Genomic DNA, 15,760 nt, shown 5'->3' with positions numbered 1-15,760 from the left:
AACCCTGGATTTGTGCTGGAAATGGCCCACCTTGATTGTCATGCACGTTGTGAGGAGAGTGATCACTTTGCATGGGCTGTTGCCAGCGGGGGAGTGGGGTTGGGGGAGAGAGAGGGCCTGGATTTGTGCTGGGGATGGCCCACCTTGATTGTTGTGCACATTGTGAGGAGAGTGATCACGTTGGATGGGCTATTGCCAGCGGGGGACTGGGGTGGGGGGAGAGAAAACCTTTTGAAGTGATAAACACTCATTTTTTCATGGTCTGTGTGTATAAAAACATCCTCACTGCATTTTCCACTTTTATGCATCCGATGAAGTGAGCTGTAGCTCACAAAAGCTTATGCTCAAATAAATTGGTTAGTCTCTAAGGTGCCACAAGTACCCCTTTTCTTTTAACTCAATTCAAAAATTCTTACGCTTATTTTGTTAAAATATTCTATGTTTGCTGTTGAAGAAAAAATCCAGAATACGTAACGTTGTTTTAGTTAAATAAAACAATTTGAGTGTCTCTCTGGTGATGTTCTCCTCCTAATACAGCATGGCAAGAAAATCCTCGAAATTTTAATGATTAACCTGTTGAATTGGAGATAGTTCACCTCCCAATGACTTCATAAATATCTGCTTCAATTACCTTTGGTAAATGAAATAACCAAAAAATCATTCATTTTCTGATATAGCTGTAAAACTAATCTGAAAAGTTTTCAAATAAATCACTTTAAAAATGTATAGTGTGTACCTTCTAAAAATGAAATACATCTATCTCGGAGTTGTGAAAAATATGTATTAAGGTTACAACAACCAACAAGAATGCACTTTTATGTAGAAATCCATGATTAAATTGAGTCTTTCTGACTAGTGATTTAAACCATGATTTAAATCAAATCCACCCTGTTGGGAGCAGGTATGAAAAAGTTATTCTGGGGGGAAATAAATGATCATCAAACCTCAGCCCTCACTAAAAGATACCATACTGCTGAGGTGTAGCATGTAGATATACACAAATGATCATAAGTAACCAGTGAAAGGAAAACACATTTAACTATTTCCTGTTTTTAGATGGTGAATTTACATTTCTTTACAATGGTGTTATTTAAACCTTAGAGAGATACAGCTGGGTCTTCGAAGCAGCAAAATATGTGTCCGGCTCTCTCACTGGCAGGGCTACTGTGACATTTTCTTCAGGACTATGTGAATACGAGCACAGTGAGAAGAGTAGTGATTGAGGGAACACTATGAACCCTCTATTGTTGGATCACCCCTGCATTTATAAATAAGAAGCAGTGGTAGGCCTTAGTTTGATATACAGCAGAGAGGCTAACAGAGGGAGTTTGCCTGGGAGTTCGCCTGGGGAGACCCACTGAGGCTTACATCTTGCCGGCTTCTCTGAGTAGTTACTACAACTCCTGACAAAGCTCATAGAAGGAAAGTAATATGGATTGGGAGTGTTCAGCTGTTGTGACCGTCACTGGATGTGCCATGTTTGTCTTTCTTCCACAGGACAGAAGCGACTTTGTCTGGGGCACGGGTCACTTGCTGGAGGATTCTCTGCTCCTTGAAGTCTTTAAACCACGATTTGAGGACTTCAATAGCTCAGACATAGGTGAGAGGTTTTTCGCAGGAGTGGGTGGGTGACATTCTGTGGCCTGCATTCTGCAGGAAGTCAGACTAGATGCTCAAAATGGATCCTTCTGACCTTAGTATCTATGAATCTATGAAAGTGCAACTGGTCTCCAAATTGGAAGAGAAGGTTCAAGGTCTGGAGCTACAGGTATCGGCCCTGCGTTGCATAAGAGAAACTGAAGATTTCCAGGACAGATGTCAGGATATGCTTCTACGGACACAACGTTCTGAAGATTCAGAGCAGGCTGCACTGCGGGGACAGGAGGACGGTGAAGAAATTTGGCAGCATGTGACCTCCAGAAGAAGAAAGGGGAGCGTCCATGTACCAGCAAAGCAGACACAGGTAAGTAACTGTTTTCATGTTCTCTCCACAGGTACTAATGCGGAGAGTGGACTAGATGATACTTCTGAGGGAAGGGATCAGAAGGAGACTCTGCCGATTGGAAGGCATGAGATGCACTGTCCTAGGGTTGCGGGTTCCACGACCACCGCTCCCAAGAGAAGGAGGCGGGTGGTGGTGTTTGAGGACTCTCTCCTAAGGGGGACTGAGTCATCTATCTGCCGCCCTGACCGGGAAAACCAAGAAGTCTGCTGCTTGCCAGGAGCTAGGATTCACAATGTGATGGAGAGACTGCCGAGACTCATCAAGCCCTCGGATCGCCACCCCTCCTGCTTCTTCACGTGGGCACCAATGATACTGCCAAGAATGACCTTGAGTGGATCACTGCAGAGTATGTGGCTCTGGGAAGAAGGATAAAGGAGCTTGAGGTGCAAGTGGTAGTTCTTGTCCATCCTTCCCGTTGAAGGAAAAGGCCAAGGTAGAGACCGTCGAATCGTGGAAGTCAACCAATGGCTACGCAGGTGGTGTCGGAGAGAAGGCTTTGGATTCTTTGACCATGGGATGGTGTTCTAAGAAGGAGGAGTGCTCAGCAGAGATGGGCTCCACTGAACGAAGAGAGGGAAGAGCATTTTTGCAAGCAGGCTGGCTAACCTCATGAGGACGGCTTTAAACTAGGTTCAACGGGGGAAGGAGACGAAAGCCCTGAGGTAATTGACGAAGCGGGATACCGGGAGGAAGCACGAGCAGGAGCGCGCGAGAGGGGAGGGCTCCTGCCTCATACTGAGAAAGAGGGACAATCAGCGAGTTATCTCAAGTGCCTATACACAAATGCAAGAAGCCTGGGAAACAAGCAAGGAGAACTGAAAGTCCTGGCACAGTCAAGGAATTATGATGTAATTGAATAACAGAGACCTGGGGGAATAACTCACATGACTGGAGTACTGTCATGGATGGATATAAACTGTTCAGGAAGGACAGGCAGGGCAGAAAAGGTGAGGGAGTTGCATTGTACGTAAGGGAGCAGTATGACTGCTCAGAGCTCAAGTATGAAACTGCAGAAAAACCTGAGAGTCTCTGGATTAAGTTTAGAAGTGTGAGCAACAAGGGTGATGTCGTGGTGGGAGTCTACTATAGACCACCAGACCAGGGGGATGAGGTGGACGAGGCTTTCTTCCGGCAACTCACAGAAGTTACTAGATCGCAGGCCCTGGTTCTTATGGGAGACTTCAATCACCCTGATATCTGCTGGTAGAGCAATACAGCGGTGCACAGACAATCCAGGAAGTTTTTGGAAAGTGTAGGGGACAATTTCCTGGTGCAAGTGCTGGAGGAACCAACTAGGGGCAGAGCTCTTCTTGACCTGCTGCTCACAAACTGGGAAGAATTAGTAGGGGAAGCTAAAGTGGATGGGAACCTGGGAGGCAGTGACCATGAGATGGTCGAGTTCAGGATCCTGACACAGGGAAGAAAGGAGAGCAGCAGAATACGGTCCCTGGACTTCAGAAAAGCAGAGTTTGACTCCCTCAGGGAACTGATGGGCAGGATCCCCTGGGAGAATAACATGAGGGGAAAAGGAGTCCAGGAGAGCTGGCTGTATTTTAAAGAATCCTTATTGAGGTTACAGGGAAAAACTATCCCGATGTGTAGAAAGAATAGCAAATATGGCAGGCGACCAGCTTGGCTTAACAGTGAAATCCTTGCTGATCTTAAACACAAAAAAGAAGCTTACAAGAAGTGGAAGATTGGACAAATGACCAGGGAGGAGTATAAAAATATTGCTCGGGCATGCAGGAGTGAAATCAGGAAGGCCAAATCACACCTGGAGTTGCAGTTAGCAAGAGATGTTAAGTGTAACAAGCAGGGTTTCTTCAGGTATGTTAGCAACAAGAAGAAAGTCAAGGGAAGTGTGGGCCCCTTACTGAATGAGGGAGGCAACCTAGTGACAGAGGATATGGAAAAAGCTAACGTACTCAATGCTTTTTTTGCCCCTCTCTTCGCGAACAAGGTCAGCTCCCAGACTACTGCACTGGGCAGCACAGCATGGGGAGGAGGTGACCAGCCCTCTGTGGAGAAAGAAGTGGTTCAGGACTATTTAGAAAAACTGGACGAGCACAAGTCCATGGGGCCGGATGCGCTGCATCTGAGAGTGCTAAAGGAGTTGGCGGATGTGATTGCAGAGCCATTGGCCATTATCTTTGAAAAATCATGGCGAACGGGGGAAGTCCCGGACAACTGGAAAAAGGCTAATGTAGTGCCCATCTTTAAAAAAGGGAAGGAGGAGGATCCTGGGAACTACAGGCCAGTCAGCCTCACCTCCGTCCCTGGAAAAATCATGGAGCAGGTCCTCAAGGAATCAATTCTGAAGCACTTAGAGGAGAGGAAAGGGATCAGGAACAGTCAGCATGGATTCACCAAGGGCAAGTCATGCCTGACTAATCTAATTGCCTTCTATGACGAGATAACTGGCTCTGTGGATGAGGGGAAATCAGTGGACGTGCTGTTCCTTGACTTTAGCAAAGGTTTTGACACCGTCTCCCACAGTATTCTTGCCAGCAAGTTAAAGAAGTATGGGCTGGATGAATGGACTATAAGGTTAACAGAAAGTTGGCTAGATTGTCGGGCTCAACAGGTAGTGATCAATGGCTCCTTGTGTAGTTGGCAGCCGATATCAAGTGGAGTGCCCCATGGATCGGTCCTGGGGCTGGTTTTGTTCAACATCTTCATAAATGATCAGGAAGATGGTGTGGATTGCACCCTCAGGAAGTTTGCAGATGACACTAAACTGGGAGGAGAGGTAGATAAGCTGGAGGGTAGGGACAGGATACAGAGGGACCTAGACAAATTAGAGGATTGGGCCAAAAGAAATCTGATGAGGTTCAGCAAAGATAAGTGCAGAGTCCTGCACTTAGGACGGAAGAATCTCATGCACTGCTACAGACTAGGGACCGAATGGCTAGGCAGCAGTTCTGCAGAAAAGGACCTAGGGGTTACAGTGGACGAGAAGCTCGATATGAGTCCACCGTGTGCCCTTGTTGACAAGAAGGCCAATGGCATTTTGGGATGTATAAGTAGGGGCATTGCCTGCAGATCGAGGGACATGATCGTTCCCCTCTATTCGACATTGGTGAGGCCTCATTTGGAGTACTGTGTCCAGTTTTGGACCCCACACTACAAGAAGGATGTGGAAAAATTGGAAAGCGTCCAGCGAAGGGAAACAAAAATGATTAGGGGACTGGAACACATGACTTATGAAGAGAGGCTGAGGGAACTGGGATTGTTTAGTCTGCGGAAGAGAAGAATGAGGGGGGATTTGATAGCTGCTTTCAACTACCTGAAAGGGGGTTCCAAAGAGGATGGATCTAGACTGTTCTCAGTGGTAGCTGATGACAGAAGAAGGAGTAATGGTCTCAAGTTGCAGTGGGGGAGGTTTAGGTTGGATATTAGGTAAAACTTTTTCACTAGGAGGGTGGTGAAACACTGGAATGCGTTACCTAGGGAGGTGGTGGAATCTCCTTCCTTTGAGGTTTTTAAGGTCAGGCTTGACAAAGCCCTGGTTGGGATGATTTAGTTGGGGATTGGTCCTGCTTTGAGCAGGGGGTTGGACTAGATGACCTCCTGAGGTCCCTTCCAACCCTGATATTCTATGATTCTATGATACAGATATATATGTTATAAGGATTTTTTCTTACTTTCTTTCTATCTCATTCTGTCCCTTAACAAACCATATTCCCATTTTGAGCTTACCTCTGTAAGAATTGCAAGGCCAAAGCGCTAATTATCTCAGGCTGTTACGGGGACTGAGTTAAAGTTTGTGTTAGAAAGTGATAAGAATGGCCGTTACAAGACAGAGAGTCTGTACCAAGGCATGATAAGAACTTTGAGAAAACAATGCTGCTCTTTGAAGCAACACTCTGATACTCTCACCCCTTGGGTGCTTTATCATGTCTATGTAGATTTTTGTATAATGAGAGAGGGAAAGGGAATTGGATTAAATTGGTTACACCCTGAAAGTCATGAAATTGCATTTGAAATGGAAGAATGATGAGTGTATGGGAGTGAGTGTTTGAAACAGGTAATTGATTGGTTAGTTGATTGTGCCAGCCTACACCTAAGAATTATAACTCCAGTATCGATGGGCCGAAGAGAATGCAGAGTGGAGATAACCGGATGATCCGTGGCGGGCAAAGCAGAATCCACCTGAGCGCATCAAGGAAGGACAGAAGAACTGAAGGTAACACCCAGCCGTCATGAATGTACCATCTGCTGATTAAACTGATTAATGATCATCTTGAATGCAACGTCAGCATGATGAAGCAACCTCCATAGACTTGTATTGGGCCAAAGACCTATAAAGACAGAACCAAGGGACTGGGTTCTTTGAGTCTGGTTCTGCGACCACCCTCCAGGAGCATCGGCTGCGCATCTGACAACAACTTGGCTCCACCCTTGTGTCCAGGCCACCTGGCCAGTGACTTGGCACGAGCAACCTTTAGGCTGGTAACTATAACAACTTTGCAGAACCTGTGTGAATGTTTGTATGAATGAATAGTGATAGTGATTGCATTTGCTAATTTTCTGTTGTATTTATAATAAATGCAGCATTTTGCCTTATCCCTCTTATAAGATCCTATTGGCATTATTTTATTAGTGTAACATAATCTCCCCTTGGCAAAGCTATTTCCCATTCCGCAGCCCCATTTATAGAAGGATGTTTTTATTTCGGGGGAGCAAGAAGCCACATATCTATTTTTCCTGGACAGGCCGAGAAGACGCTCACTTTGCGTGAGCCAAGTTCTAGTAAAATGTCTGAGCAGCTCCACAAAAGGAGCATTTGGAATATTGGGGATCTCACCCTTCAGGAATGTGAGCGTTCGCATGAGAAGACAGAACAGAAGGAAGTTCCCATTCCAGCTTCGGTTGCTGAATGGCAGGATGACCATTATAAGATCTTCCTGGATATTCTATGACAGATTTGAAAGTAGCTATACTTGAACAAAAAAAATTCAAAGAGAAACTGCAGAATTAAAATTCATTTGCAAATTTAACACCATTAATTTGGGCTTGAATAGGGACTGGGAGTGGCTGGCTCACTACAAAAGCAGCTTTGCCTCTCCTGGAATTGACACCTCCTCATCAGTTATTGGAAGTGGACTACATCCACACCGACCGAAGTGGCCCTGTCAACACTGGTTCTCCACTTGTGAGGTAACTCCCTTCTCTTCATGTGTCCGTATATAATGCCTGCATCTGTAATTTTCACGCCATGCATCTGAAGAAGTGCTTTTTTACCCAAGTAAGCTTCTGCCCAAATAAATCTGTTAATCCTTAAGGTGGCACCGGACTCCTTGTCATTATAAGAAGAGCTGCCCATAGTACTACCTTATCATTTTTAACAAGCACCATTTTTAATGAGTAAAAGAAGAAGAGAAAAAGACAGATACGCCATAACATCCAACAAATTTATTAACTGGTCTTTGGGCGTTATCTCCTTAGCTTGGTCCTTTTAAATAAGTAGCTAGACCAACAAATTACCACTGAGGTACCAGAGTCATTCCAAACACAGTGAATCAGTTGAACTGAATTCTTGACCTTGCCAGGATTGACATACCTTTCTGGCTACACAGCAGAAAGGAACAAGATTTATTTAAAGGGTAACCATCTTCAATTACTGGGACACAGTCACAAAAAGGGAGGTATTAAAGATTATAAGCAAACAATTTAGCTCATCATAAACATCCATGTGACTGCTACTGTAAGCAATAGCTGGGCTTTCTTTTATGATTCCAGCAATAATGTATGTAAGCCAGCAGCCACTGCCACGAGCAGTGAAGAAGAGCTGGAGAGCAGAGCTAGGGATGCTCAGAGGAAAGCAACTGGAAAATAAAAATACAGAATCATCTGCAATTAACAACTAGCAGCCACTGAAATATTGCCCCCATCCAGCATAAGGAGATGTACAGCACCAAGGTTCAGTACGGATTTTGAAATGCAGCGTGGATTAAATTTCAGAGACAGGAAATGTGTCTTATCACATTGGGATCTTGAAACTGTAGCAATTCATATCCTGTACGCAAGCGTGATTTAAAATTCTACAGTTCTCTTGATGTATTTCCCTGGCAAGGATGTTTCAAGCTGAACAATGCAGGAAGCCGCTTTCCTGCACCTATTAGCACGTGACTGCTTTGAAAATGTTCAGGATTCTCTGCCCACCATTCACATTACTCAGCTGTCAAAGTAAAGGGCTCAGATGTATGATGTGAAAATTACATTTTAACGAGGTGTCATATGTGTTTAAAGTTCTTATTCATCACTATACTGCCACATCTTTTAACTGAGACGCAAATGCACTTAATTAGCATATTTTAAGGACAGAGGGTTCACCTTATCTACATTGTAAAACTGCTTAAAAAAAGAGGATAAAGAAGAAGCAGAATAATTTACTGAATTAAATGGTTGCCATCATATGTCAAGAGAGCATATTCCAATATTAAACACAAACCTAGGGTATAAAAGTTTAACATGCATTATGTGATTTTTTAAATGTCAAAGGTAGATACAATAGTTTAGTACCACATTTCATTGCATACCTGGTAAAACACAGTGCTAATATACAATATATAGAAGTTTACAACACACATGTAGGCATTATATGAATGCTACCTCTTGCCAGATGGGCAAAACTATTTATTAATTTCACATGTTTGTCAGGTACACAGCACTGTAATGGATGGGCTCCTGGACATAACTTAGATCAAGAGAATAAAACATTTCCTCCAAAACAGGAAGCATATATTTCTAAGCCCACTAAAGCAAGCTAATCAGCTGTCCTGAACAGACCAGAATCAGAGTGGAGGGTTTCCAGCTAGGAAACTGACTGCCAAGGAAATTCCAACACTCACAATTACTAAAAAAAGGCTGAATGAAAATGTGAATCTTGCATCATGTTCTAAAAATAGATATGCTTAGACTCTGACAGATTTCCAGCAGGAGATAATTCTACATACCAGCCAATCTTGCTCCGGGAGGTTTCCCTCTAAGGAGGGCAGGTTTCAGGTGTTACATCTGGGCTCATGAGTGGTCTCTAAGATAATTTGGTGCTAGACCATTTAGAGTTTGCAGATAGTAATCAACATCAGAAAAAGGATCTGCAATCAGTTTGGATTAGGCAGTACAGTTGTAACATGCTCTTGGTGGCCTCTGTCCTACCTAAAAAGCAAGGCAGCCCCATTCAATAATAATTCAAGCTGCTTAAGGGCCTTCCAAGTTAGCCTGGCTAGAACACTTCACAGAAGCTTGGCTGTTGACTGACAAAGGTGTGGACCACTGCCATGAGCAAAGGAAGCAATCTCCAACCAACTGTGGGCATTTCCATCCACCTCTGTTTCTTGAAGTGCTAGGAGCAGTGGATGAGTCTAGTAAGAGCTTGAGAAAGCAAAGCATTTTAACACCCAGAGAGCTAATGCCCTCGCAACTAAGAGTGAACCCACAACAACTGACACTTCCTCAAAAGGTTTCCCCTGCCAACAAATGTCACCACCATTGTATCCAGGGTGAGCTTAAGGGCTTGTCTTCATTGAAGAGTTAACTCAAGTGCTGCCCCGAACCCAACTCCCACACACAGGCAAGAATCTTTAGCTGGAGTGTGATAGCACTTTAAATTCAAGCCTGCTGGCCCAGCAGGGATCTAGCAACAGCTTGAGTTAGCACAAATCAGCAACTGCTCCCATCATTCAGTGCAGCTCAAAGAGAGTTATTTTGCAGCCTGGCTGCTGTGACTCAAGCTAGGCTAACTGAAGTGTAGATATCTCAAGTTAACTGCAGTGAAGGCATAGCCTAAACCAACCTGTTTTCAGCTCTGCCAAATTAGAGGTAAGCAGAATATATGTTATATTGTTTTACCTGCCCAGAAAACAGAAACTGTACATGTCTTGAGAAATGGATTAAAAAGTTCATTGGTTTGACTGTAGCGGTTCAAAATTGACACCGTGTCCCACACAGTGTCACATGTAACTAACTTCCTGCAATAATATGACACCAAGAGCCCTACACTCCTTACTGCAAGAGCATACAGGAGAAACTATGTTCCCTCCCCCAGCTCTCACTAGTGGCAGAAGTCCATCTGTGTCAAAAAGGACTGCATTGGACTAGACCCTGAACCCTGCATATGTATGTCCCAGCATGAATTACACCTAAAATCCAACAGAAAATTCTTCTCTAGGGGGTGAACATATGTTCATGGACAGCTTGCTCTGGTCAAATCATTCTGCTCCCAGTGACACTGGTGTAAATCCAGAATAACGCTGCTGAAGCCAGTGAGATTACTCTGGATTCCCACTGCGGTAACAGAGTGGAACTTGATGCATGGCCTTGAATCCTGACAAGTAACATTAATTATTTCTAATCCCAGCGTTTTGTTATGGGAAGGGCTAGGGCTTAAGGGATCAATTCTGCAGGTCTCAGTCACGCTGAGTAGCATTTACTTACACCAACAGCCTCAAATGTCAGCAGACCAGACGGTAGCTGTCTCTTACAGGGGTACAGAGCAGAGCGAAGGACCCCACGTAATGAGTAGGGGCAATTACAGCTCTGAAGGACTACTCCCCGGTGAGGAGGCAGGGGCAGCTTTGCTGCTGTGGAGAATAAGCAGCCCCCCCCAGTGGGCGTAACTGTCCAAACACCATCCTTGTTTTACTCCAGCAGTACAGCAGGAGACAAGGGTGGGTTTTTTTAGATGATTTATGCCAGCTGGGTCACCAGATGGTGGTGATCAGAATAAATAGCTCGGGTTAACGTTAGGATCATAAAAGGTACAGGGAAGGGTCTTCATTTCATGTACACCACTCACAATTTTGTCCTCAGCTCAATTCTGGAGCATGATGTTGCAAGCAGTACACCAGAACGTGCACACTATTATTTTAGTTGACGTTCTTGGAGCATTTGTTATGGAGAATACTGATGGAAGTGCAGAGTCGTTTTCAATGTTACTTCCACCCAACAGGCAAGGAAACAGACTAGCAGAAGATCTTTGTAAGAAGGGACCAATCCATCGACAGGCACCCATGAAGTGAATGGCCCCTTTAGAGACTGAAGAGCAGGAGAGATAGATCATTTCCTTCTATCCGATACAACCTCCTGGAGATATGCGTTAACAATCAGCTTCATAGGTTTTGTGGACCCTAAGCAGACCTTTCTTCAAAAGATTCCTTTACAGTAATTGAACCCAACTCCCAATAAAATAACAAACGGAGGTAACTCCTTAAAAAGCAGCAATTAATTAGCAGTTTTTGAGAAAAATCAATATTCTGTTTCACTCTGTAAAAAGCACTGAACCGGCTGTCTCCAGCTCAATTGAAGTTAATTTGACTTTGTTACAGATCTAAGATTTCAATGTGCCCCCTTGTCTACTTTGTTAAACCACTACAGAGGGCAAGCTGACACATTCCCATGATCCTTTGCCACTGATCCCCTGCAAGGAGTAAAGGCCTATTGTTTCACTTCAGCAATCACATGTACAAAATATTTTTATGGCAATGCTCTCCAGTGTGTATACAAGCTACATTTGGAGATGTACCTTTCAATTAAAGTCCACAAAAAAGTATTAATTGGGGGGGAAAACAAATTGATGCAATTAAATGACTTATTCCTCTAGATTGTTTTAAGAGAAGGTAAAAAGAATTGCTTATCTCAAGGAAAGCAAAGACTCAAACAACTGTTTGTTTGTTTTTATGTTTGTATGTTTGCACATCTCTGGGGACAGATTCTCAGCTCATGACATTCTTTAACATTTCATTGACTTCATTGCAGCCACGCTGATTTAAACCAGCTGAGGGTCTGCCCCATGGTATTTACAATAAGAGCAACATCTGAGCTATGTTTCACAAAAGTAATGTTCTGGCATGGTCATAAAAGCAAAGGGGATTCATGGATAGAATAAATGCAATGGAACAGGCATCTCCACTGGTGATTCTGATGATCTGAACAGGAACTTAGACATCTGGAGATTGGCTCAGGCTTATCACTGACAATTTATTCCCATTTCCATTTATTTTCAAAGTAAGCTATACAGAAAATGTTCTGTAAACAGTAAAATGTCTCTTTGAAGCAGCTAAGCATTAAGGGTGAGGAGAATTAGGCCTTAAGTCATGCACACACACATGCAATCAAAGAGAAATATACTTTAACTTCACAGAAAAAACAAACCAGCTTCAGGTTATAGATAATGGAAGCCAAAAGCAAAACTTAGCACAGAACCTTACCTGATCTGCTGTCCAGTGGTCCAAAATCCAAAGAATATTTCACCACATGATAGTTGTTCCATACATAAAGGAGGTTGTCCCTGGGGTTATAATCCACAGCAGCGATGTACTGGTAAGAGTTTGGAAAGGCAACATCCACCAGACTATCCTTGCTTTGGTCAGTATTGTAAATATAGTCTATCTTATTTCCTGTGGCTTCATTGTCGTCATCTTCATACACAGACTTAACCACATATAAAATCCCACAGATCATGAAAGCGTTGGAAGCTGACCTTTTGTCATAGGCTGTATCCCACGTCCCTTCGATCCTTAAGGTGTAAGGGTTTAACTGGCTAATGACAATTTTGCCATTGTTTTGTTCGGTTGCATAGATTACCCATAGCCCGTTCTCATCAACCGCCAGGTCTATGTCAGACTTGCCTCCCCACCTGTAAGGAGAGGTGTCATGGTAATTGGCATTTGCTATGATAGCCTCCCCACTTTTTATTCTTGTCCTCAAGTCAAACTTGACTATATTCCTGGTTCGCTCCTTGTTGAAGAACAAAGCCCCATCGTACACTACAAATCCAGTGCCATCTACCCGGTGAGGGAGTTTATAGGTAGTCGTTGGTCTCCCAGCTATGAAATCATCCTTGGAAGAATACTCCGTCAGGGTGTCCGTTCTGTACGGGGTCCAGGGCATGTAATAAATCTTGTCAGAAGCCTGTAGAGGGTCCTTGCACCAAGCCCCAGACTGATGGTCTGACTCAAATAAATGTTCACTCTGGTATACACCTTTTAGTAGGCCAGGACAAAGAAAAACTGTTGGAGGGGAAGAGAGTTAAACACAAAAAAAGAAAGTTAAAAAGAGCTCTGATGGTTTGGTATTAACTTCTAATAGTTTATAGCTCTGCAGCAGAGTACGATCAGCCCACAACAAATGTAGTCTATTTGCAGATTACCTTCACCACGGGCAGTGTGTGGTCTAGAACAGGACCATATTGATTTTTGCTGCCTTTTCAATTAACATCAGTTCATTTTCTTACTGCCTTTGGAATCTATTTTTACTGGTGTACTTACTTGGACTATTCGCCTTTCTAAACTCTGAAATGAATATGTATTCCCAAAGGGTTTATGGGTTTGTATTTTCAGATTATATTCTACACTATATCTATACCTGCTAAGTGAAGGGGTAAATTTCTGGGGAATTGTTCCACATATTTAGTTTGAACTGTCTGCTGAAGATTGCCCTAGAAATGGAAATTAAAAAAAAGCGCCCATCCTTACAGCCCAGGTGGAATTGAATATTTAAAAGGTACCATGGCAAAGCAGAGGCAAATCCCTCAGCAACTCAAAGGAACACTGAAAGCAAACAGGAAGACAAAAATACCCTAGTATGGGTCATAACTAGCAATAAGATTTTTGAAGCTGCTACAGAACACACAAAACATGCAGTCCACACAATTAAAAATGAACAATGGATGAATACTGAGAGGAGAAAGAAAAGACAGGAAGCGAGGAAGGAAGGAAGAAAGGAAGGAAAAGAATAAAGTTCACTGGAGAGGAACCCAAGATCTAGATTTTAATCAGTTAAAAATGTCCTGTTAAACACAGTAGTATTCAAATTTAAAACATATACCTTCTACGGTTACATGAGAGGAGCATACAGGAACGGTTTGGCTAGCTGTGCTTTGCTGCTCAGACTTCAGAATGGGAATGGAAATGGGACAGGGATCAGCTGGTTCGGTTTGGTTTTAGGGTGATATGTTGCACGGACAGAGGTTAGGAGAAGGCACCGCACATGTGCCTTGCTGATGTAAGAATTAAAGTAACACTTAAATCTGATCTTTGACTGATAAGCTGAAGGAGAACTATGTGCTACAGTGCAGTACACGCAGCGTGGGCCAGAGCACAACCTGGCAAGCAGTGAAATGATTGCAGTATGTGACAGCGAAATACAGTGCAGTCTAGTTTATATTCTCCCTTTGATGCCCAGATTAACTCTTATTCACTGGAGTTATGCATTTGTATTAAGGGAAGAATATACTGCAAATATATGTGTGTTGGCACACTGGGAGTGCTACGGGATATTACAATATAAAAAACAAATTGATGGCGACAAAGTAAATTTCAAGTGCACACCAAGGTCCTAATCCTGCAACTGATCCAGGGGTGGACCCTTGTGCTGATGCAGACTGACATGGAAGAATGACTTAAAGCTACATGAGTTCTGGACACAATACCAAGAGGCAGACCGAACTCTCAGTCAGGTCAATGGGAGTTTTGCCATTGACTTCAATGTGAGTTGGAGGGGGCTCATCACATATTACAATTGAGTCAATGTTCTTGTGTGTGTTATTGCGGTATGAAGATGACCTGAAACATAACAACTGGCCAGGCACAAGTGCCCCATTAGACATTTCTATTAGCATGGGGCTGGTATACGGGGCAGTTGAATTATCACTTCTTGCTTAGAAGTCAACCAATTATTTTCAACAGTGCAGAAGTTGATTAAGCCCCCTGAAAAAAGAGAGAATATGGGAAAAATCACAAATTCAAACGATACACAAAATTTTGGGCCACATCCTCAGCTAGTAGAAACTGATAGAGCTCCGTGGAGCCAATGAAGCTGTGACACTGTTTTACAGTAGCTAATGTACGGGACACTGTGTCTACAGGGTCTTTTAAAAAAAATAATCATGCTTTTAGAGTAGAAGATTGAGAAAGAAAACTATACCAGTAAATCTTTTCAGCAAAAAATATATATTATCTTGTGAAGTTGAGCAGCAGAGAAACTAAATAAACTTTAACAAAAAAAAAGTGAGAATTAATGACAAAAGTATTTCAACTAAACGTTAAAACTGTTAAATAACTTAGCCTATAAATAAGTAGTATATATAATTTGAAAGGTATTTAATTACCTTTTTGTTCCACTTCTATTGTAGAGAGAGAAGTAAAGAGAGAAAGGAGAAAAGAGAATAGATTAATGGTACTGTATTGGCCAGGTACTTTTCTATACCTCTTCCAAATGAAAGGAAGTATTATTAATTTACTTCAGTTATTGCTATATTTTGTGAATGTTATATATATATATAAATATGTAAAACATCTTTTCCTCTGATATACACTAGATAAAATACAGGCACATGACTTAGGTGTACTACAGTCTTAAAAGCAATCAGGGCCTGATCCAAAGTCCATTGAACTCAATCAGAGATCTTTCCATTGCCTTTGGATCACGCTCACAGCATAAAATAAGAGTTTTATTAATTGAAATAGGGTTGAAACAGATTTCTAGATAGAATAAACTATTCAGGATAGGGTCTGTCTTGATATCCATGGCCCAAATCCTGAAAAATCAAATGAACCTGCACAACTTTATCTAGGGGAGTATTTCCACTGGACGTGAGTGGACTGCTCAGGTGAGTAAAGTCACACAGGTCCCTAAGTGTTCACAGGATTTGGGTCTAGGTCTTGTACAGAACCAAGCACGCCATCAGCACTTACAAAATCATCATCATCAAGATGGCCTTCCTCATTAACAACAAAACAACGGGAAGATTTA

The 15,760-nt window shown here is 42.8% G+C and overlaps 1 protein-coding gene across 17 annotated transcripts in view; it reads right to left on the bottom strand.

Moving 5' to 3' along the window:
* Positions 1-15,760, bottom strand: part of ADGRL3 (adhesion G protein-coupled receptor L3) — a 440,011-nt gene that overhangs the window by 274,440 nt on the left and 149,811 nt on the right. For 13 of the 17 annotated variants that reach the window (XM_077814298.1, XM_077814297.1, XM_077814299.1 and 10 more), the window contains exons 3-4: positions 15,117-15,131; positions 12,217-13,017 (exon numbers count right to left, since the gene is read on the bottom strand). In XM_077814298.1, the coding sequence (XP_077670424.1) occupies positions 12,217-13,017; positions 15,117-15,131 (816 nt within the window). The remainder of the gene's footprint in view (positions 1-12,216; positions 13,018-15,116; positions 15,132-15,760) is intronic. The other 4 variants (XM_077814302.1, XM_077814300.1, XM_077814308.1 and 1 more) reach the window with 1 other exon arrangement.

The sequence above is a fragment of the Eretmochelys imbricata genome, chromosome 4 (genome assembly GCF_965152235.1).
Source record: "Eretmochelys imbricata isolate rEreImb1 chromosome 4, rEreImb1.hap1, whole genome shotgun sequence".
In the NCBI taxonomy this organism is placed as follows: Eukaryota; Metazoa; Chordata; order Testudines; family Cheloniidae; genus Eretmochelys; species Eretmochelys imbricata.
The sequence above is the reverse complement of the archived record's forward strand: the minus strand, read 5'-3'. Positions and strand labels throughout refer to the sequence as shown.